General features: G+C 49.7%; 1 protein-coding gene across 1 annotated transcript in view; it reads left to right on the top strand.

The window, feature by feature from the left end:
* INPP5D (inositol polyphosphate-5-phosphatase D) overlaps positions 1-24225 on the top strand; it is a 137464-nt gene that overhangs the window by 76212 nt on the left and 37027 nt on the right. Inside the window, exons 7-13 of the mRNA XM_040231786.1 lie at positions 4849-4929; positions 5080-5151; positions 6548-6671; positions 18136-18242; positions 20148-20250; positions 22597-22793; positions 23203-23320. Of these exons, the coding sequence (XP_040087720.1) occupies positions 4849-4929; positions 5080-5151; positions 6548-6671; positions 18136-18242; positions 20148-20250; positions 22597-22793; positions 23203-23320 (802 nt within the window). The remainder of the gene's footprint in view (positions 1-4848; positions 4930-5079; positions 5152-6547; positions 6672-18135; positions 18243-20147; positions 20251-22596; positions 22794-23202; positions 23321-24225) is intronic.

Here is a 24225-nt window from a genome sequence, read left to right on the forward strand (position 1 = left end):
TTTGCAGTTTTTTTTACTGATAAAATGTTTTTCTATTCTGTTTGTACAACTTAAAAATTCATCAGAGGGAATAAAGGAGGCAAGCAAATGTAATTTTGCTTTCCTCAAGTGAATGATGTGTTCGTTTCCGGGAAAGTAAAAGCGAATCTGGACAAAACAGGAGCCCTACCAGACAGTAAAATTTAAATAGTTTGACTATAAGAACACACCCCCAAACCTTTGAAGTCAATTAGAAAAGGGAGAAGCTTCCAGATAATCTGAGAGCAGTCACGCCCCAGCGTGCTGCCCCGAGTGTCACGGCCACCGTGTTTGCATTCGGTGGCAGGTCAGAGCAGCGACAGGATGGGGGTGACGTCAGGATGTAGAGAAAGGGTTCTGGTTACCACCCTCCTGACTTGAAAAACCAGAGGCTGTGTTGATGCCTTCAGAAATTTCACAAATGGAAAAGGGAGTTCCGAGGCCGCCCGGGGTGTAGGAAAGAACCCTGAGCCGTGCATCAGAAACATCCAAGTTCAACAGATGACTATGCCCCCACCCTTGCTTTCCTCATCTGTGAAATGGGCATAGTTCTATCTGCCACTGCAGGGTTATGTGAGCGAGTAAGTGAAACTGCTTGGGTGGCATATCAGGAAGTGGCAGCCTCTTACCAGCACAAGGCCCTGCCCCTCAGGTCAGCAAGACAGGATGGGAACCCCGGCGTGGAGTGCATCTGAGAAGCTGCTGGGAGGTGCAAAGTGCAGCATTAGCAGAATGTGAGGTCTGGGGAGAGCCCTGGGTCTGCCCTACGTGAGAATGGAGAGTTGTTAACCTTGGAGCCCACATCCTCTGCAGTTAACTGAAAAGCTCAGTGAAATAACTGGGTCAGCTTCTGTAAAGCCATGGATGGCACTCAGACCAGTTTGCCCACATTGAGGCTGAGTTGTGAATTTTGACCTCAACCTCAACACTAGTGACATTTGGGGCTGGGTCATTTTCTGTAGTGGGGGACTGTTCTGTGCAGTGTAGGATGTTAACCCTTCCTGGCCTCTACCCACTAGATGTCCTTAGCATCCCTCAATTTTGACAACCCCAAAATGTTCCAGACCTTGTCAGTTGTCCCCAGAGGTCAAGAGCTCCACCAGCTGAGACCCAGTGACCCAAATCTCAGGTCAACACCAACAGTGTGACTTTGGACAACTGACTCACCACTCTGACTCAGTGTCCCCATCTGAAAACCAAGGACTTGAAGAGTCAATAGATGAGAAGTGTAGATGAGCGCATATGTCTTAAACATGCCGGGCAGAGCACACCCACCATCTCACCGTCATGTGCATTCAGTTCAGTTCAGTTCAGTTCAGGCGCTCAGTCGTGTCCAACTCTTTGCGACCCCATGAACCACAGCACACCAGGCTTCCCTGTCCATCACCAACTCCCGGAGCTTGCTCAAACTCATGTCCATTGAGTCAGTGATGCTATTCAACCATCTCATCCTCTATTGTCCCCTTCTCCTGCCTTCAGTCTTTCCCAGCATCAGGATCTTTTCCAATGAGTCAGTTCTTTGCATCAGGTGGCCAAAGTATTGGAGTTTCAGCTTCAACATCAGTCCCTCCAATGAATATTCAAGACTGATCTCCTTTAGGATGGACTGGTTGGATCTCCTCGCAGTCCAAGGGACTCTCAAGAGTCTTCTCCAACACCACATTTCAAAAGCATCAATTCTTTGGCACTCAGCTTTCTTTATAGTCCAACTCTCACATCCATACATGACTACTGGAAAAACCATAGCTTTGACTAGACTGACCTTTGTTGGCAAAGTAATGTCTCTGCTTGTTAATATGCTGTCTAGGTTGGTCATAACTTTTCTTCCAAGGAGTAAGCGTCTTTTAATTTCATGGCTGCAGTCACCATCTGCAGTGATTTTGGAGCCCCCAAAAATAAAGTCTGACACTGTTTCCACTGTTTCCCCATCTATTTCCCATGAAGTGATGGGACCAGATGCCATGATCTTTGTTTTCTGAATGTTGAGCTTTAAGCCAACTTTTTCACTCTCCTCTTTCACTTTCATCAAGAGGCTTTTTAGCTCCTCTTCACTTTCTGCCATAAGGGTGGTGTCATCTGCATATCTGAGGTTATTGATATTTCTCCCGGCAATCTTGATTCCAGCCTGTGCTTCATCCAGCCCAGCACTTCGCATGATGTGCTCTGCATGTAAGTTAAATAAGCAGGGTGACAATATACAGCCTTGAAGTACTCCTTTCCCGATTTGGAACCAGTCTGTTGCTCCATTTCCAGTTCTAACTGTTGCTTCCTGACCTGCATATAGGTTTCTCAGGAGGTGGGTCAGGTGGTCTGGTATTCCCATCTCTGGAAGAATTTTCCAGTTTGTTGTGATCCACACAGTCAAAGGCTTTGGCATAGTCAATAAAGCAGAAGTAGATGTTTTTCTGGACCGCTCTTGCTTTTTCAGTAATCCAGTGGATGTTGGCAATTTGATCTCTGGTTCCTCTGCCTTTTATAAATCCTGCTTAAACATCTGGAAGTTCACGGTTCACATACTGTTGTTCATTCTTCTACCTAACAAGGTAGTACAGGCAAAACTCCAGCTTTCTTTAATACCTTTTGTTCCAAGAACTGACTCCACTCTGTTGGTAGCTTCGTTTCTACTTTGTACATCTTTGCCCCAAGAGACACAGATTCCAAGAGAGTGGGGAAGACACCATCTTCCCACCAGGTGATGATGACCAGGGTGAAGATCCAGAGTGTCTGGGGGAGAAGGAGGGGACTTGAATCTGCTTATCATCTTGACTCTTTTTGAGAAAAACAAGAGATCCTAAAACAAGGGATCCTGTACTGTCCCACCTGCTCTCCTGCTCCACCCTTACCTGCATCTCAGCTCCACTCCAGCAAGCCCGTCCCTTGATCAATAATACCTGTTGCCTGATTGGGAGCTTTATCAAGGAGCAAGGGCCAAACCAAAAAGAATTACAGAAAGTTTTGACAAATATCAACTGTTGTGATGATGGTGGTGATGGTTGTGGTGGGGGGTGGTTGCAGTGGCCGTGCTGCTGATGGTTAGAAATGATGGCAATCAGTGATGCAGAAGGAATGTACTGAAGTCGCTGGTGGGGGACTTCCCTGGTAGTCTAGTGGCTAAGACTCCGCACTCCTATTCCCAACGTCAATCCCTGGTCAGGGAACTAGGTCCCGCCTGCCGCAACTAAGCGTTCTCATGCTGCAACTAAGCGTTCTCATGCTGCAACGAAAATATCCCACAGGCTGCAAGATCCCACATATCGTAACTAATACCTGGTGCAGCCAAATACATAAATAAAAATAGTTTTAAAAGATAAAGTGGTCAATGGAAAAAAGTGAAAGTGTTAGTTGCTCAGTCGTGTCTGATTCTTTGTGACCCTAGGGACTGTAACCTGCCAGGCTTCTGTGTCCCTGGGCTTCTCCAGGCAAGAATACTGGAGTGGGTAGCCATTCCCTTCTCCAGGGGAAACTGAGGTCAGAAGTCTGTGTGACCTGGCTGACTTATTGGGGGGTGGCTGGTGGTAAAGGGCAGCACCTAGTTGGTGATCACCCTCGTTCTACCCTGCTTAGTGTTTGGAATAGTCCAGTCTGGTTTTCTTGTCCTTCTGGAAGGTGGGGATGGTGTCCTTTCAGCTCTATACCTCCAGCACCTTGGCACCGTGTCTGGCACAGAATTGAGGCTTTGTAAAGATCTCTTCTGTGAGTAAATGCTCGAGACTGTGGACTTGGTGCCAAGAAGACATAGTTTCACATCCTGCCATGCCTTTACCAGCTGTGTGACTTGGGACATGTAACGCCAGCTCTCTGAGCCTCACGCATGCATTGAACGACTTTACTGAGCATCTTCTCTGGCCAAGCCCCCAGGTCGCAGCACTGGACACAGTTCTCCTGGGCCCAGCCCTCACGGAGGTTACGTGCTAGCTGGAGAAACAGACAGCAAACAAATAGACAATCAACACGATGGTGATCTAGCAGAGATGTCTTTGGCGCGGGTGTCAGGGGAGACCTCTTTGTGACTCTGAGACCTGAATGGCAAGGAAGTGGCCTCCCCTGGTGACATTTATGTTTCTAGGATTTCTCAGGAAGTGTGGCTCTAGGCCATGGGCAGACCAGAAGGTCGGAGGGGTGTGGCTGAGGCTCAGGAGGGGGTCACACCAAGTCCTTAAGGATTTGGATCACTGTTTTCTCCTGGTGGCGGGTGAGGGGGTTTGGAGCAGGGCCTGGCTGTGTTTGGAAGTCCAGCAGCAGTGCCAATAGATGCAGTACACGTACTAGGGTGGAAGTGTTGTGACGCAGGACAGACCTTGAGTTTTGTTTCTGCAACCGAGTAGAGGGGGTGAGAAGCCCTGGGAGAGCAGCAGATTTCGAGGGAAGAGGGAAGGAAGGCGTGATTTTAGGTCATGGTAATTCTGAGATGACTGCACATATCATATCCCTGATTTGCTTACCTGCAAAGAGGGACGGTAATCCTGCTTGTGGGGTTGTTGGTGGGGGAACCAGGATGAAGCCTAAAATCCGAACCTAAGTAATTTCAGGCTAATCCTGTTTTTGTTTTCTGGTTCAAATCATTTTGGTGAAAGGTACCAAACGGTTGCTGCCTCTTTAACAAAAACATGCAGGCTCATCTGACAGTACCCGCTTCAGCAAGGATGTGCAGTCCAGCCACTTGGGAACACGTTTGGCGTCACCTCGTAACCTCTGACCCCAGAAGTTCCTCCCCTAGCCTGTCCCTCGGCCCAGAGATGCTTTGGAAGTGTATTTTTAGGCTCAGCCTGACGCCTCTCATAGCTGGCCCTCAGCAGCCCGTCCTTACCTGCTCTTTTTCTCCCGTCCCAGGTGCCTGGCGAGGCCAGTCCCATCAACATGGTGGCCAAGCTCAGCCAACTGACAAGTCTCCTGTCCTCTATTGAAGACAAGGTGTGTGGGGGGAGTCCTGCCGCTTCCCTGGGCTTCTCTGTGGTCCCCTCTTCCCTCAGAGAATGCCCAGGTGTCCCCATGACCCTGTCCCAGCCCAGGCTGGCTTCTCATCGCCTCCCAACCTGAAGCCTCACACGTTTCCGCCCACAGGTCAAGGCCTTGCTGCACGAGGGTCCGGAGTCTCCCCACCGGCGCTCACTCATCCCTCCGGTCACCTTTGAGGTTCGTGTCCATGGACTTGTGCTCCACATGCAGGGGGTTGGCTGGCCTTCTGGTCCCAGTGGAAGGAGGGCTCTGGGCTCAGCAGGGAGCCCGATGGCTGACTGAGATTGGAAGTCAGTAGAACCGACTCCCTGGAAAGATGATGAAACATTAGGATGGGTGCCCCGGTGACTCTGTGGAGCCTTCTTCATGGGGAGGATCCCATGGGAAGAGCTTCTCATTGACCCAAGACACCAAAACTTCATCCTTCTCCAAGCGGGGGCAGTGAGTGTCATCAAACAGGCAGCCCTCTGAATAGGCTGCAAAATAGTGCCCCGAGGTGGGAGTTAGGAGAGAGAAGGGATTCCTATGATTTCTTTGGAAGTGACTGAGTTAGACTCTCCAGGCCCAGAAATTTGCTTTTCTTGTATGCCCCCAACATTGTGGAGCGTCTCGGCCTCCATTGGTTCCACATTCAAAAACAGGATGGGATGCCCACCCCCACGTCCTTCTGAGCCCTGATGAAAATTCTGTATTAAGATGTATTACCGGGACTTCCCTGGTGGTCCAGTGGTTGAGATTCTGTGCTTATACTACAGAGGGTGAGGCTTCCACCTCTGGTTGGGGAGCTGAGATTCCACATGTGTGTGTACGAATGTCTGCTTAGTGCTGTCAGACTCTGGGACCCCATAAGCCCTCCAGGCTCATCTATCCATGGGATTTTCCAGGCAAGAGTACTGAAGTAGGTTGCCATTCCCTTCTCCAGGGGATCTTCCCGACCCAGGGATCGAACCCAGGTCTCCTGCATTGCAGGCAGATTCTTTACTGTCTGAGCTACTAGGGAAGCCCAGATCCACGTACCTCATGGTAAAAATAATAAAATAAAAACAAAATGTACAGAGCCAAGAGATACTGCTTATAGTTGAAAAGGAAAAAAGAAGATACATGTCCATATTCTGAGTGCCTAGACAATTGTCTTCTTCCTAATTGTTATCAGTAAAAGTTCATATATTGGTTGTAACAAGGCCTGGGAGCTTCAATCTATTACTAAAATCCTCTGTGGAAGGAGGTGACTCATCAGATTTCTGAGTGTTGTCAGATTAAACAGTGAATAAAGCATCTTCTAGTAGCTCATCCTTCTCCTCCACCAAACCTGTTAGCAGAACAGCTGATGTGCACACAGCAGAGAAGCTGGGCTCCTTCCACATTTTAGCAATTCTCAGGAGCTGCCAGCGAAAACTCCCTCTGGGGCAAAGGAGGCTCAGAAATAGAAACCAGAGGTCCCACACGGGAGGGACATACGGCCAAGGGCCGCCTGGTCACATGGACGAGGGACTCAGGGACGGCGCTGAGAAAGCACTGAGAAGGGATGACCAGCACCTTTCTTCCCCTTCCTTCCTCTTCCTTCTTTCCACAGGTGAAGGCAGAATCTCTGGGGATTCCTCAGAAACTGCAGCTCAAGGTCGATGTCGAGTCTGGGAAACTGATCATTAAGAAATCCAAGGACAGCTCTGAGGACAAGTTCTACACCCACAAGAAAAGTAAGGCCCCCGCGTCCGTAAAATCCTCGTTCTGCTGATAGCCTTACTGTGGCCGCCGGCTATGCGGAGCAGGCTGTCGGGAAAGCCAGTCTTGCCAGGAGCCTTCCACCCTCTGCTGGGGTACCTCCCAGCCCCCGCCCTGCCTGTTGTGCCCCTCCAGTTCTCAGGCTCCCCTCCTGTGCCCCCTGCACCTTGAGGCCTGCCCCAGATGCTCCACCTGCTTCCTCCCTCTCTGGGGAAACGAGCTTACGCTTGGCCCTGGGTGGCGGTTCTGCATGTGTACGTGCTCTCCCTGTTAGGAGGAGGGCTGATGTGTGTGGTCATCCTCGTGCTCGGTTCAGGCCTTGCTGATCAAATCAGGGTAGCATATCCCTAGGGTAGCACAGACACAGTTCAGCCTGGCATTAATGTCATGGGCTCTAAATTCAGACTGGACATTCCCAGCTCCACCACTTAGCACCTGTGTGACCTTGCACATGACCCTTAACCTTCCTGGGCCTCAGTTTTCTCATCTGTAAAATGGGGATGATAAGGTCCCCATGAACTAATCTACATGTAAGGCTCCTTAGGAAAGCCTAGCACATAGGAGTCAACTCTGGGCAACTGAGGCTTTGCATTTCAAATAGTCTCATCAGTAAAATGGAAAATATTCCCACACCAAAGGCTTATGGAGAAGCTGCTGTGGGCCAAACACTAGGGATCCTGGGCAAGCAGGACAAAGACTGCCCATGTGGAATTTACATCCCATTGCACGGAGTGGCCAATAAGTATGTCAGTAGGATGATTTCAGCTATTACCGAATGCTGGAAGCCACAGGTGAGGGATGGAGAATAACTGGGGGCAGGAGGCAATTTGAGAGGCAGAATCTGGAGTTGTCAGCCTTGTCAGTGAGGATAGAAAGTGGGAGCCAGCAGTGTGGCAAGGTCAGGGAAAGAGAAAGGCTAGAGAGAGGTTCTTGGGGGTGGGACCCCTGAAGGGCAACTGAATTTTGGGGGGCAACAGAGCACAGTGGTGGAAAATGCTCTGATATGGCCCTGACATCATAGCCTGGGCTCAGCCCTGCCTGCCGGGGAGGGAGCAGCTCCAAGCCTCAGTTTCTCCATCTGTACAATGTGGGCGAGCCCATGTATCATCATAGCATGGTACTTTTTGAGCCCCATTTCCTTACTTGATATTGGTTTATCCTCACAAGGCTGACAGATTCCCCGAGACAGTAATAAGCGCCAGAGACTCATCTCTTAAATAAATTTCCACCCTAACACAACAGTTTGTGTTCCAGTTCAGGTTTTCAAACCCCTGAAGACAAAGTCCCTCTGGTCCATAAACAGTGTTTTTTTTATCCTTCAGGGATTCAAAATCTGTTTAGTAGCATATAACTAGGGATGCCAGATTTAGCAAATAAAAATACAGGATACCCAGTTAAACTTGAATTTCAGATAAACAATGAAAAATTTTAGTATAAGTATGTCCCATGCAATACTTGGAACATACTTATAAAGGTATGCCTTTTTCTGAAAAGGAAGCCCAGGCAATCCCAGGCACCAGCAGCATCTTTTGTTGTTAATAAAGTGGTATGAGAAGACAAAGAACAGAGAAGAAAGCAGAAAACATCACATGAGTTTTGTAAAGAGTAATTGTGCTTAGTTGCTCAGTCATGTCCGACTCTTTGAGACCCCATGGGCTGTACCCCCACCAGGCTCCTCTGCCCATGGGGATTCTCCAGGCAAAAATAATGGAGTGGGTAGCCATTTCCTTCTCCAGGGGATCTTCCTGACCCAGGGATTGAACCCAGGTCTCCCACATTGCAGGCAGATTCTTTACCAGCTGACCACCAGGGAAGCCCTTGCAAAGAGTAAAGGTAAATCTTTTTTCATTAAACCTGTGTTGTAGTTATACACATATGCACACACATAGAGTCATTGCATACATGTGGTTACATGAAAACCCTTTTCTTGCTGTCTGGAAGTGGGGGATTCTCCCCTGGTTCTGCTAGAGGCCTGGGTTGTGGGATAGATAGAATGTTCTGGAGACAGGCTCTAGTTGGAGACTATGACTGATGGCCAGAGTTGAGAAACTGTGGAAATCCCACCTCACTAGCCTTGCGAAGCAGGTGCCTGTTGGGAGTGTGGGCTCCACGCTGTCTGACCTTTGCTATTTAGTCCTGAACTGAAGTGACCTTGAGAGATTGTCCTGGGTCAGCACCACCTGCCCTGAAGCTCTCGCCAGCAAAGATGGCAGACGTGAGCACGTCACGGCATGTCCCACACGGGTCTCTAGGGGACACAAGCCACAGCCTTGCCCCATTGAGAACACTGGCCTGAGCTGAGCTTTCAGAAGGCAGATATTTGGCCTGACAGCCAAGCCCTGCAGATTCTTCCCATTGCCCCCAAGAAACCCTAGAGCTGGACCTCCATGGGAGATTGTACGTTCAGCAAAAACTTGATGCCAGACACTCTGCTGGGAACAATAGGACAAAGGGTAAGAACTGCATAGGCTCCGAGGCTAGGCTGCCCAGGCTCAGATCTGGGCTCTGCCACTTCCTCGCTGTATCATGTTGGCCTAGTGGCTTAACCGCTCTGTGCCTCCATTTTCTCATCTGTGAAATGGGAATAATAATAATGTCTCATAGGCTTGTCATGAGTAGACAAGCTAATGCATGTGAGAGTACCTCCCTGTGCCTAACAGCAGCACTGGCCCCACAGCAAAGTGTCCAGGCAGAGGCCAGGGGACCGGGGTTGCCCCATATGCGTCTGCCCTGTCCTGCAACCTGCTCCTGAGTCCCACCTGGGCTGAGGCACCAAAGTCCAAGGGATGCTCTCAGGGCGGCAAGGGGATGGAAGTCTAGGGACCAGGCCTGTGCAGGAGGTGGGATACAGCCTGGAGAAGCAGGTAGATAGAGTAGGGAGGTGTCAGAAGCCCAGCCTGGAGTCTCAGGTCAGCTGCTTGTGAGCTTGGTCTAGAGCCCTCTCTAGCAAGGAATGTGCAGGTTATCTAGGACCAACCAGATTGGAACTATGAATAATGAGCTACTGCACAAATGGAGTGTGGAGGGCCCACCCCAAATCCTGATGGAGAGATAGCTGATTGAAATTGCCAACAACTACAGTGTGCCCATGACTCTGTGATCATGGTAGAAGCTCTTCCTGGAGTAGAGACAGAGCAGTGTCCTCAGTTTACTATTCTGTCAAATGGGTATAGTCCTGTAGGGCGGCCATGAGTCTTAAGTAAACATCAAAGCACACAGTGCCTAGCATCTAGCAGATGCTCAATGACATTGACTGTTACCACCATCCCCTGGAGGAGAACATGGCAATCCACTCTGGTATTCTTGCCTGGAGAATCCCATGGACAGAGGAGCCTGGCAGGTTGCAGTCCATGGTGTTGAAGAGTCGGACATGACTGAGCACCTGAGCATGAGCACCATCATCATGGTATAATTATCCCTCCAAGGCAGCTCTGAGGGAGGCAGTGAGCAGTGAGGAGCACAGAGCAGGAAAGGAAGCCCCCAAACACTGGAGTGTGGCAAGCTGTCACACTCACAGAGTTGGGGTCACAGGGCAGGGGCGGGAGAACCAGGGACTTACTGAAGGTGTGAGCAGGGAGGACTCTTAAGAGATCAGCTCAGAACACTAAGTTCCTCTTCACTGTCAAGGAGACTGACTTACAACTGAAAGGGGTGGACCCAACTTTGATAAGAGGAAACGGAAGCCTCAGATGAGTAAGGAGAGTGTCAGAGAGTGCCCACTTGCTTGAGGTTTCTGAATTGAAAGAAACACCTGTCAGGATTCTGAGAAGCACTGGGAATTCTTGTCTGTTAATTCAATGGACATTTTTCTTTTGAACATCTCCTGTGGGCCAGCCCTGAGTTTAGCCCTCCCTCCAAAAATCTGTGGTTTGGGAGGGAAAGCTGACCTGAGCAATGTATTACAATGTATGTCATATGTGAGCTTAGCCCTGGAGGAAGACTGATTAGCTCTGTTGTAAGGTGGTGCAGGGACACCTCCCACCACAGAGGTGGCTCTGTCTGGGGCTTTGAAGGCTGAATAGGAGTTCAAGTATGTGGTAGGGGAGGGCACTTGGACTCAGAGAATGGCATGTACAAGGAATGCAGCAGGATGTTAGGGAAATCAAATATCACTTGTTGTGGCCCTGGAGGGAAGAGCAGTTGGGCATGGGATCCCAGATGTGGGCAGGGCCTTGAATGCAGAGTAAGAGTTGGAGATGTTCTCCTGGGGGCTGGGGAGCAAGGACGGGTTTACCGTCTCGGGGGTGAGTGTACACTTTTGTGGGTTGTGGACACTGGGGAGGTGCCATGAGATGCTGGAGGGGGGATACAGCCGAGCTGGAGATGAGTGGCCCTGAGAAAACCCAGTTGGAGTCCAGAATGAACTTCTGTGGTGTGGGTCTGTGAGCCCTTAAAAGAGAAGCACAGATGCCCAGGGCTTGCCAGCCAGCTGTCTGCTGCCTCACCAGCCTGGCTGCTGTCTTCCCTCAGTGTCAATGGGGCTTGGCTCATCCTCTGTCACAGCACCTGTCATATCAGAACACAATTACCTGTTCACAAGTCTCCTCCCCTGAAGAGTGGGGTCTTCCCCTCACTCAGCCTGGAATCCACAAGTTCTCGCACAGGACCTGGTTTTCAGTAGGTGCATGCTCAGTGATTGCCAATTGAGCCCTTGTAATGTCACTTATAAATTTCTGACCCCCTCCACCATCAATGTGGGCTCCACAGGGCCCCGGAGGGCGAGGTGGGCAGTCTTCGTCCACTGCTAAATTCCCAAAGTCTAGAACAGTGCTTGGCACAGAATACGTGATCAGTAAACACACACTGAGTGCATGAATGAATGAATGATGGTGAGGTCAGTGAAAAAACACAGTTCACGTGGCTGTGTGTTTAGGTGGCTTCTTTGCAGCAGGTACTGGCTAGGCATTGTGCCTCAGGGACAAAGGGCCCTGGGTAAACCACATTCACGTCCGTAGCCAATAATGGTGTGACCCTGAGCAAGTGACTGAATTACTCCAAGCCTCTATGTTCACGTCTGTAAAATGGATTCCTATAGGGCTGCTGTGAGGGCCGGTGGCATGAGGCATGTCCTTAGCAGTCCTGACACACAGTCAGATTCCAATCGTGGTTATTATTTTAAAGTGCTGACCTCTTGGAGGAAATCTCTGACTGCAGGTGTTGGAGCTTCCTTGCCTTGTTCTTGTCACCACGTCCCTTAGTAGCTTTGGCATCAAGGTCTCCCACACGTAGGAAAGGCCAGCTGCCATGTAAGGAAATCATAATGTTCTCACTCACTGAGCAGTTACAACCTGCTGAGTGCTGGGGGTGTGTAGCTGAGCTAGCCGGGTGTGCTCTTAGCCCCGAGGGAGGTTACATCCAAGGAAGGGTCAGGGAGAGAAAGAAACGAGTACACAAACCAGGAAGGCAGCAGGGAGTGGTAAACTCTTGTCTGGCAACTTGAATAGAAGGACATGCCAGTCATGGAGGAAATGACAAAATGCTGTTGGAGTTGGCAGCTGAGCATCAAGAAGATACTGGCTATGCAAAAACCAGGAGCAAAGACCCTTGGGCAGAGGTTTCAAGGAGTGAGCAAGTTCAGAATGTGAGGAGGCGGGGATGCTGGAGCACAGGTGCTGCAGAGATTGGGCACCAGTCACAGGGCCTTGGCGACCCAGGATGTCCTCTAAGTGCAGGGAGCCACCGCTGCTTAGTCATTCAGTCGTGTACCACTCTTTGCAACCCCACGGAGTGTAGCCTAACAGGCTCCTCTGTCCATAGGGAGTCTCAAGGCAAGAATAATGTAGTGGGTTGCCATGTCCTACTCCAGGGAATCTTTCTGACCCAGGGATCAAGCACAAGTCTCCCGCATTGCAGGCATTAAAGAAGTTTCAAGCAGGAGCATGGTGTGATCTGCCTTTACAATGAACTCTAGCTGCTGTGCTGAGAATAAGTGATGGCAGGAGGCAGGCAGACATGCAGAGACCAATTAAAGGGCTGTGACAGTAGCCAAGCAAGAAGTGGTGGTGGCTTGAGATGGGGAAAAACGGACAGACTGGGAATGTTCTGGAGGTGTGCTCAGTCACTGAGCCATGTCCACCCTGTGGACTGGGGCCTTCATCTGTCCATGGGATTCTCCAGGCAAGAATACTGGAGTTGGTAGTCATTCCTTCTCCACAGGATCTTCCAAATCCAGAAATAGAACCCGGGCCTTCTGCATTGCAGGCAGATTCTTTACCATCTGAGCCAACCAGGGAAACCCAAAAGTGACAATGTTAGTCGCTCTGCTGCTGCTGCTGCTAAGTCGCTTCAGTAGAGCTGCTAAGTCGTGTCCGACTCTGTGCGACCACATAGACAGCAGCCCACCAGGCTCCCCCGTCCCTGGGATTCTCCAGGCAAGAAAACTGGAGTGGGTTGCCATTTCCTTCTCCAATGCATGAAAGTAAAAAGTGAAAGTGAAGTCACTCAGTCGTGTCCGACTCTTAGCGTCCCCATGGACTGCTGCCCACCAGGCTCCTCTGTCCATGGAATTCTTCAGGCAAGAATACTGGAGTGGGTAACCATTCCTTCTCCAGGGGATCTTCCCAACCCAGGGATTGAACCTGGGTCTCCTACATTGCAGGTCCATTCTTCACTGTCTGAGCTACCAGGGAAGCCTGTGATCTACAGGTTCTGGAGGTAGACCTGCCCATACCTACTAATAGATGAGATGGAGAGGGACAAGGGGAAGAACCAAAAAGATTCTCTTTAACTAGGTGTGGGAACAAGTGGGCCACTTACTGAACCTGCTAACACTCATATTAGTATTAATAATACTAATTGGGACTTCCTTGATAGCTCAGCTGGTAAAGAATCTGTCTGCAATGCAGGAGACCCTGGTTCGATTCCTGGGTCAGGAAGATCCGCTGGAGAAGGGATGGGCTACCCACTCCAGTATTCTTAGGCTTCCCTTGTGGTTTAGCTGGTAAAGAATCCACCTGCAATCCAGGAGATCTGGGTTCAGTTCCTGGGTTGGGAAGATTCCCTGGAGAAGAGAAAGGCTACCCACTCCAGTATTCTGGCCTGGAGAATTCCATGGACTGTATAGTCCATGGGGTCACAAAGAGTTGGACATGACTGAGCAACTTTCACTTTAGTACTAATTCTGAGCCGGCAAGGCCTCACATCCCAGGGAAGCCACGCAGTCCTGCAGGTAGATGTGAAGGAAACCATATGTTCAGAGAGAAGGAGACACAGCCTAACAGCAGCAGATCTGGAAGAGTTTGGGCATTCCAGCTGCAGGTAAGACTCATGCCGTGGCACATTTACCGCTGCTGATAAGGCCGATGGGCTTTCTGAGAGCAGGGAACCCCCACAATTTCCCTTGAGTGAGACTTCAGTTCAAGAGGGTAGCTGAACACACACAGGATTGTCTTTTCCCTTCTTAAAGGCAAAACTCAGAGGGACAAAGAAAACAGAAAAGAAAATGAGGGCAACACAATTCTGAAAAGCGATGGATCGTGATAACCACGCTATAGGAACCAAAATAGCTAAATTTTAAATGTATCATAGGAAAAGCTGAGACGCCTGACTCACACCACAGAACCACAAAGGGCAGAGGAATTGATAGTATCGGGGCGCCTGGAGTGAGGGTGAAGCTGGGGTTATAAACAGCAGGATTGGATAAAAATCTTTTTAAAGGCTTAGACCCACCAGATCCCCGTCCATTCCACACAGCCAGTGGCTTCCCCTCACATGTTAGGCCAAAGACCTAAAGTTTATTTTCAAGGAGGTAAGGGACTGGGAGACGCCAGGCATGGTGAGGGCAGAGGAATCTACCAGATACAGAGGACTCGATAACAGGTATTTCTGAATGCTGAGATGCCAGCCTTCATCCTTGCCCAGCTTGGGACACTGCCAGCCAGGCTCACTACCTGCAGGCAGGAAGATGACCAACCCAGGAACAAAAATCTAAAGACACTGCCATGAAGAGGTTCCCCATGAATCAGCCCATGAAACCACCCCATGGAGAAGCCTTGCTGGGCAGTCCCCCGCTGTCACTGCTGGGACCCAAGGACCCCCGTCATTGGAGGAAAGCCTGTAATAGGAGAAGACTCAAGGCAGAAGTAAGCAAAAAGGCAAACTTGGAGCAAATAAATTATGATGTTTTAAAAGAAACTGGGCCGTGAAACCAGAACAGAATGCTATTCAAGGAACATTCAGAGAACAAAATAAAAGTGAAGAAAAAGGAGGAGGAGGAATGGAGCGGAAGGAGATGGGTAAGAAGAAATAAAACATTATAGCAGAATTTTTTTCAGAAATTTTTAAAATAAAAACTCAAAGGAAAGGGTGGAAAGATAAAATTGAGGAAAACTCCCAGAAGGTAGAACAAAAGGATAAAAGGAAGGAAAACAGGAGAGAAGAGGTTTTTAAAAATTAGAAGACCAGTCCAGGAGATCCAGTACCAACATAATCAGAGTCAGTCAGAGAAAACACAGTAATGGTGAGAAATTTCATTAAAGAAATAATTCAAGAAAAGTCCTCAGGACTGAATAACACCAGTTTCCAGACTCCAACCAGTTCCATATTCCAACATAGCCTGAGGCATATGCAATGTTGAAAAGTCTCACAATACTGGATTCTAAGAAAAGATCCCCAAAACTTCAAAGCAAAAGATAGATTACAGATTGTGTCATGGGTCCCCACTGCCTCCCGTGTGGCTCAGTGGTAAAGAACCCACTTGCCAATGCAGGAGACGTTAAAGGACTCGGGTTTGATCCCTGGGTCGGGAAGATCCCTGGAGAAGGAAATGGCAACCCACTCCAGTATTCTTGCCTGGGAAATCCCATGGGCAGAGGAACCTGGTGGGCTACAGTCCATGGGCTCGCAAAGGAATTGGACATGGCTTAGTGACTAAACAACAACATGGGTCCCCCAGATCATATCTAGGTTAACTGAGTCTCCGGGAAAATTCCCAGGACTCAGCATGAAGTCATATCACTGTGATTCACTGCAGTTGAAAGGACATAGAGTACAGTCAGCAAAAGGAAAGGATGCCTGGGGTGAAGTCCAGGAGAGACCAGGCACAAGCTTCCAGGAGCCCCTCCCCTCGAAGTCACACAGGATGAGCTGAATTCATCCCTTGCCGAGTTGTGACAACACATGTGAAATGCCGCCTACCGGAGGTGCTTGTTAGAGACTCAGCATCCCAGGATTTCACTGGGGACTGGTCACATAGGGGAATGAGTAGATGGGGAAAGAGTGGAAACAGTGGCAGACTTTATTTTGGGGGGCTCCAAAATCACTGCAGATGGTGACTGCATGAAATGAAAAGATGTGTACTCCTTGGAAGGAAAGTTATGACCAACCTAGACAGCATATTAACAAGCACAGACATTATTACTCTGCCAACAAAAGTCCGTCCAGTCGAGGATATGGTTTTTCCAGTAAGCATGTAAGGGTGTGAGAGTTGGTCTATGAAGAAAGTTGAACACCGAAGAATTGATGCTTTTGAACTGTGGTGTTGGAGAAGGCTCTTGAGAATCCCTTGGACTGCAAGGAGATCCAGCCAGTCCATCCTAAAGGAAATAAGTCCTAAATATTCGTTGGAAGGACTGATGTTGAAGCTGAAACTCCGATACTGTGGCCACTTGATGTGAAGAGCTGACTCACTTGAAAAGACCCTGATGTTGGGAAAGATTGAAGGCGAGAGGAGAAGGGGACAACAGAGGATGAGACGGTTGGATGGCATCACTGACTCAATGGACATGAGTTTGAGTAAACTCTGGGAGTTGGTGATGGACAGGGAGGCCTGGCGTGCTGCAGTCCATGGGGTCGGTCGCAAAGAGTCGGACACGACTGAGCTACTGAACTGAACTGAACTGGTCGCAGAGGCGCCTTCAGCCTGGTACACACCCAGAGTCCAGACTCTCAGGGGGAAACCCAGTTAGTGTTAGTTGCTCAGTCATGTCTGACTCTTTGTGACCCCATGGACTGTAGCCCGGGAGGAAAACTAGTATTCAGCATAAACCACACTGTTCATACAGGTAGCACAGCATAGTGAGTTGCTCTTAGTTCCTGGCATGCTGGGGACCCTTCCCAAATCCAAAGTCCTGGATGCCAACCAAGGGCCACCTTCAAGCAAACTCTTCCAGGACAGAAGTCAGGCCTGCCTGTGAACTCTTCTGCATGTAGGCGGATCAGAATGACATGTTATGTCTCAGTAGCAATGCTGCAAACCAGAAATGAAGGAGCAGGGTCTCGAGAGCCCTGAGGAAAGTTATTCCCAACTTAGAGCTGTGTCAGGGAAGTGTGAGTATAGGGTTTTCAGGTATTCAAAGCCTCCAAAAGTGTCTCGCCCCATCCCCTTTCTTGGAAAGCTGCTAGAGATGTTGCTCTACCAAAATGAAGGCGTAAACTGAGGAAGGGGAAGATGTGGGGTCCAATACAAGTGAGACAGAGGTGAATGGATTTCCTGGATGATGGAGAGGGCAGACCCTAAGTCATGGCTCTGCATCAGACCTTGAGGTCACCGGTCTGGAGAGGAGAAGACCCAGAGAGGCCCTGGGAGAGAAACCCTCAGGGCAGTGAAACTGATGAAAGCTCTTGGCCTCATGGAAAAGAGAATTACAGAGGGAGAGAGTTTGGACCAATGGAAAAATATGGCAATTAACTCCAGGAAAAAAACAGAAAGTTGTGTAGGAAAAAGAAAGCAATTGAGGCTTGTCTGTCAAGAGCATTCCCATAATAACAAACACGGAATGCTTATCCGGCCAAAACGATGATATAATTATTAGAGGGATGGTGGAAGCACAGAAATTATACACGGGCAGGGGGAGGGGAATGGTGAGGTGGGGAAAGAGGCTGTAAATGCTAAAGAGAGCTAAATCTTCATCCTCTATGGTGGGAAGTCCATATGTAATAGGAAGTACGTAAGACTGAAACACCAGGATGTAGCAATATAAGCATCTTATTGAAAGACATGAAGCATTAATAACATTCACAACAAAAAAATCCATTCAGGGACTTGAAAATGAGTCCCTCTAGGGAGCAGGACACTGGAGGGAGGTGGAGTTGGGAAGTACTATTTTTCATAATGACTTGAGCCTCTTTTAATCAGACAGAAATACAAATATTTAATTTTTCGTTTAGATATAACTTGCAAACAAGCACAAGAGGGAAGGGAGGAAGAGAGAGGAAGGAAAAGGAGAGGGAGGGAGGGAACTGAAAAGATGGACAGGCACGCTGTCTCTGCCCTGGTCAGGCCACCGCCTCCCATTCCAGGCTCCACCTTTCCCAACCCTGAGCTCCTCCCTGGAAGAGCAGCAAGGAGCAAGAATCTGGGAGACCAGGCGCAGATTTGGTGCTCAGCCTGGGCCCGGAAAAGTCAGACTGCTGAGGTCAGGTGCCAGAGTGCCAGAGTGCCCTGGAGACTCTGCATGTGTTGGAGGGTGATGAGAAGAGTAAACTTCCATCCCTCTTAAGTCCTGCAGCTCATCAAGTCTCAGAAATTTCTGAACAAGTTGGTGATCCTGGTGGAAACAGAGAAGGAGAAGACCCTGCGGAAGGAGTACGTTTTTGCTGACTCCAAAGTAAGTGACGACAAAGCCCTAGGACGAGCTAGGAGGGGAGTGAGGGAGGCACGGTTTCTGAGGCTTGCTGTGTGCCTGGAAGTGGGTACCGGGCACTGTCAGCTCGCTCGGCTCTCACACCCACTTCCCACCTGAAGCCAAGCCCAGGAAGGTGGGGGGATGCAGGCCAGCTAGTAGCCCCATCTGCAACGTCTGCCACCATGCTGGCCTGTGGAAGAGTGCCTCCTTTATCATCCATGTCTTACCAGCCCTGAGCCCCCTTGGGAGGCTTTGAGCTTTCCTGGGATGCACCCGGAGACCCTTGGAGACACCCCAGATTTAAATCTGAGTCTCAACCAGCACCCCCTCCATTTCTACACTTGCACAGCCCCCAAGCAGAAATGAGATTCTCTACCAGGTCTGGCTGCTAGAATAAGAGGTGGGTGGGCTGATGGAGAAACTTGGGATCTGGGCGTTGTGGGGGCGTCTGTACAGACAGAGTCTCTGACCTGAGCCCTCACCTCACACGTGCCAACCAGGTGCAGAAACCCAGCCTTGCGGCCCTGCTGTTTATCCTGCAGCGTGCAGCTCTGCTGAGCCAGGCACGGGGCTCCCAGCACGTCAAGGGTGGCTGACTGTGTCGGCCCTGCGGTGGAGGGACAGGGATCCTGGCCCGGGCCCACAGGCACTGCCCCATCGAGTGCTAGAACCCGGCTGTGTCTACCTGTGTGGCAGGGGAGAGCTGATAGGAGGCCGGTGGGAACTCTGCGGGTCCCAGAATTAGCTGAGAGGGTGAAAAGGACTGAGAGGAATGATAGAGAAGGAACCGGGGAGAAACAAGGAAGTGGGTTCCAAACAGGTGGGGGAAGCATCGTGCTGGGCACATGGGCAGAGGTCCAAAACCCACTTCTGCTCATGGTCACATGCTCAGAAGATGAGGCACGAGGGTAAACTGAGGCACGGAGTTCTGAGCTGCCCCTAAACGCAGATTTCCCATAAAGACGCCCGTCACAATTCTCAGTGAGCTGCTTTCTTCAGCTGCAACTTAGATTTGCAATTAAATTAGACTGAATGATAGGAGATTGCCATCTACAGAGGTCCGAGACAGTCAAACATGGCTAATTCCACATGGTGCGGCCGAAAACTCTGGGGCGCACTTGGTTCACCCACCTCTGCTATTGAACGGTGAGCTACGAGAGGGCCACATCCACTTTGTGCCCTGCTGTGTACCAGGACAACAAAGTGAAGACCACAGGGAAGGACAGCCTTCATGGAGTCTTTTCTTTCTCATTAGTTTCTTTAGTTTAAATTTTCTTTCATTACATAAGTAATCTAATTCTTATTGGTAAAAAAATAACTGATACAAATAAAAAGTTTAAAATAGAAACACTCATATACACTAGTAATCCTTGGATTCTATCCTTCAGGATGGTTTTTGTGTGTTTTTTGAAAAATACAAATGCAGTGGCGCTGTTCATAGCTTTCTGTCAATTGGCTTTTCATGCCAAACAATGTATCTTGACCATCCACCCTTGTTGATGAAGTGTTTTTGCACCCAAGTTTTTAAAATCTACGGTCTTCTAGCCTATGGATGACCCATAAAACAGTTAGCAATTTGCCTCCTAGGGCTGGACACGAAGGCCTCTAGGATTTTCTGTGTTGAAACACGTGCTGCTGTCCCCACGATATGGTCGGGTCTTCGCAGGGTCCCTGGTTCTTTCCCTAGTCGGGTCCTTGCAGAGGAAGGGCGGGGTTAGAGAGAAGCCTCTCTCTTAAGACCTCGGGCACGTATTTCCAGATGGCTCTGCTGGAAGTCGGCACTGATCCGCTCTCCCTCCAGTTTTCTCGAAGCTGACCAGTCCTTTCAAAGTGTCATGTGCAGGGAGGCGGAGGCCTTTCTGAGTCTGTCTACCCTTCAATCCCTAGAAGAGAGAAGGTTTCTGCCAGCTCCTCCAGCAGATGAAGAACAAGCACTCGGAGCAGCCGGAGCCCGACATGATCACCATCTTTATCGGCACCTGGAACATGGGTGGGTCTGCCTCCCGGTCCTGCCTGCAGGCTCTGCTTTGCTGCCTCGGGCATCCTCGTCTGTCTGCCCCACCCCCAGCCCCTAGATGCGGGTACCCATCTTGAGACCAGAGGCTAAAGAAAGGAGCGCTGGGATTCTCAGCCGCCAAGTGCAGCTGAAAGGGGTTACGGACGTAGTTGCCAGAAATGGAAAGTTTTAGGTAAAGAGTTTGAATATACAGGTGAAGGGGCCCTTGGCCGCCTTCCAGCCTTAGGCAACTCACCAAGGGGCTTCAGGCCTGGAAGAAGGAACCTCCTCTTTGATTTGGGTTTCCAGATTTATTGAGCGAGAAAGAGAAAAAAAAGATGATGCCCAGCTGAATTTGAATTTCATGTAAACAACAAACAACTATATTTTTTAGTATAAGAATTTAGCTAGAAAGACATACCTGTGTGTGCTCAATTGCTCAGTCGTGTTCGACTCTTTTGCTGTCCCATGGACTGTAGCCGACCAGGCTCTTCTGCCCATGGAATTTTCCAGGCAAGATGAGTACTGGAGTGAGTTTCCATTTCCTTCTCCAGAGGATCTTCTCGACCTAGGGATCGAACCCGTGTCTCCTGCATTGGCAGGTGGATTCTACCACTGAGCCCCCTGGGAAGCAGAAATACATACTAAATATATATTAAGCTAAATATATATGCTATGTATATTTACATACTAATATATACCAAATATATCTTAAATACAATAACATACTATGGTATACTGAATATAATTACACTAAATAATTATTTAGTATAACAGTTCAGTTAGAAGTGCAAATATACACCAAATATCCACTGTGCTAAACATGCATAGTGTATACTCAGGTGCTAATACACATTTTTATACTAATATGAATTATACTAAGTAGTTACTTAGTTTAAATATTCAGTTAGAAATTTTAAAAATTGAGTAGATACAGAAGTTCGAGTCAATTTGAATTTTAGGTAGTTACTGCACGGGACATACTTATTCCAAAAAACATCCATTGGTTATCTGAAATTTGAATTTAACTGGGCGTGTCTCCCCCACTTTGGTCTGGAGCAGAAGCAGGGCCACCACCCTCCCAATACAGTAGACCAGTCACCTGAGAGGAAGTGGCTGAGCAGAGGGAGTGGGCATCTGAATGCAGAAGCTACATGGGACCCCTGGCCTGTCGCTGGGTGGGAGATGGGCTGGACTCAGGGAACTCAGGAGAGTTGTCCCTGTCCTGGTTGCACTAGCCTCAGCTCCCCCAAGTCTTCATGCCCAGAAACCCGAAGAGTCACAGCCACGCTGAAGTATTGGGTTGGTAAAAAATCTCATTGGGGTTATACTGGAACAAATTTTTGGTCAACCCAACAGAATGCTGGCCTAGTTCCTGTATCCCTCACTTTCTGCCGTTGTTTCTTATTGGCCACCTGAGTCCCTCCACTCTCACACCTGGGGTTTCGTGCACACAGGCGCCTGGCCCTTTCCCCTCTTTCCTTCTGCAAGCATGAAAGTCTTTGATTTGGCTGTGCACCATCCAGGTGAACGGCTGCAGACATGCCCTTCATACGCCATGGAAGGAGCTGACTAGGGCAGCTTGGGAGGGTCTCCCCGGGCAGAGACCACCAGGCCCCAGGGCTTATGTTCCCACCCTGAATCACAGTGGGAGCAGAGGTCAGGTCACTCCAGTTCTTGGCTTCTTGGCAGTCGTGAGCCAGGACGGTTTTCTCTCGGGGGGAAAAAAAGTTGACTCAACCTCCAAGATTTGAGGGGAAATAAATCTTTATAATTGTTTCTTTATTGAGCTGTTTTGGCTCAGTTTTTGCAATGGCAGTGGAGGTGGGCAGTGGGTAGGGGCTCCAGGCTCTTCGGTTCCTCTGGCTGACTCCTGCATGGCCTCTCTCGGTGTTCGGCTGAGACCTCTCTTGTGCAATGAGGGCATTGCTGTCTCCTAACTGTGGGTTAGAAGGCTCCATCCTAAACCTGTCAGTTGACAGTGCTGTCTCAATGGAGACAATGAAGAGTAATCTCCTCAAGGCCTGTGTCCCAGTTACCACTATAGCCCCAACGACTAGGACAGTGGCTGACATCTGTGCTATGATTTCAAGTTGCTATGTGGAATCTTCGGGTGTTTCTAGCCTTTGAAACTTAATGCTGTCTTTACAAAGCAATGTAACATCCTGAGACATGACAGTACCTAGCTCTGTATCGAAGGGATTTTGTTGGGTGGCCTGACTGGTTTTCAGTGACTTTGTGACCCCCCCTGCCCCACCCCTGACCATGTTTCCCCTACATCTGTTCTGACTTCTCCTGATGTACCTTTGACTCACTTGGTGTTGGGTTTTGCTGTTGAAGGTAACGCCCCCCCTCCCAAGAAGATCACGTCCTGGTTTCTCTCCAAGGGGCAGGGAAAGACGCGGGATGACTCAGCTGATTATATCCCCCATGACATCTATGTGATCGGGACCCAGGAGGACCCCCTGGGAGAGAAGGAGTGGCTGGAGATACTCAAACACTCCCTGCAAGAGATCACCAGCATGACCTTTAAAACAGTGAGTGGGGGCCATGGCCCGGGGTGGGACACCAGGGCAGTGGACCTGGCAAGTTGGGAGCATCTCGGGGGCAAGAGTGTGCTCAGTGGTCCCCCTGCCGTTCAGGGCCAGAGAAGGTCACCTGTATCCAATAATTAATGGTGTCCCTGGGCATTGCTGATCACTGGGGTGGCCCCTCCCCCTTGCCCGAGCTTGTAGGTAACCTCTACTTCCTTGAAATCTAGTCAGTGCTGGCCCTATCTTTAAGACAATTTGCATCACCTGTGAAGCATCCTTAGGGGTCCCCTAAAGTATAGGGATGACCGGCAGGCCGCCCCACACCTGGGGGAGAGGGCTGGGTGTGAAAATCTTGCTCTGGGGTCAAGCACTGTGTCCTGGCCCAGGGTCACAGCACTGTCCCCCCCGCCAGATCGCCATCCACACTCTCTGGAACATCCGCATCGTGGTGCTGGCCAAGCCGGAGCACGAGAACCGGATCAGCCACATCTGCACCGACAACGTGAAGACAGGCATCGCCAACACGCTGGGTGAGCCGGGGTGGGGGTGTATGTTCTGCGTAAGCTTATTCCTGCCCACACTCGCGTGTCTATCCCTTCTGGGATGGGTGGTCCTCCCAGCCTCCACTTGCTCCAGATGGTCCTCCCAGACTACATGCACTCGGGGTCTACCCCAGTGCTTCTGAGGATCTGCCAAAATGTGGTTCTGACTCAGCACCTCTCAGGAGGAGCCTGACATTTTTGTGTTTCCGACGAATTCCCAGTGGTGTCAGGGCCGCTGGCTGACAGACCCCACCTTGAGTGTCAGGAATCAAGGACAGGGGTCAATAGCCGTGCTGTGAAGGGTCAGGTAGCAAATATGTTAGTCTTTTCAGGCTATGTGCAACTTCTCAGCCCCGCTGCCATCACACGAGAGCAGCTGCAGACAGCGGGAACTTGGAAGAGCACGGCCATGTTCTAGAGAACTGTGTCTACAAATGAGGTGGAGGCTTGATTCGGCCATGGGCTATAGGTTGTGACCCCTGGTCTAGATCTAGACAGATTTGGGTGGAGGTGGAAACGCTGCTATCAGCCGTGAGCCAGTGGGACCAGTCAGGCTGCTTCAGGGAACTGACGCAGATGCGGAGGGCTGCCTATGTATGTGTGTGAGTGTGTGTGTGTCTGAGTCTGTGTGTATCTGTGAGTCTGTGTGTGTAAGAGAGTATGTGAGTCTGAATGTGAATGTGTGTGTGAGTTTTCTGTGTCTTTTCAGTCTGTCTGTGTGTATTTGTGAATCTGTCCATCAGCGAGTGTGTGTGTGAGTCTGTCTGTGTCAGTGTGTCTGTCAGTCTGTGTGCATGTGAGTCTGTCAGTCTGTGAGTGTAAGTCTGTCAGTCTGAGTCTGTCAGTCTGTGTGTGTCTGTGAGTGAGTCTTTCAGTCTGTGTGTGTGTGTGTG

Source organism: Oryx dammah, unplaced genomic scaffold, assembly GCF_014754425.2.
Source record: "Oryx dammah isolate SB20612 unplaced genomic scaffold, SCBI_Odam_1.1 HiC_scaffold_28, whole genome shotgun sequence".
Taxonomy (NCBI): domain Eukaryota; kingdom Metazoa; phylum Chordata; class Mammalia; order Artiodactyla; family Bovidae; genus Oryx; species Oryx dammah.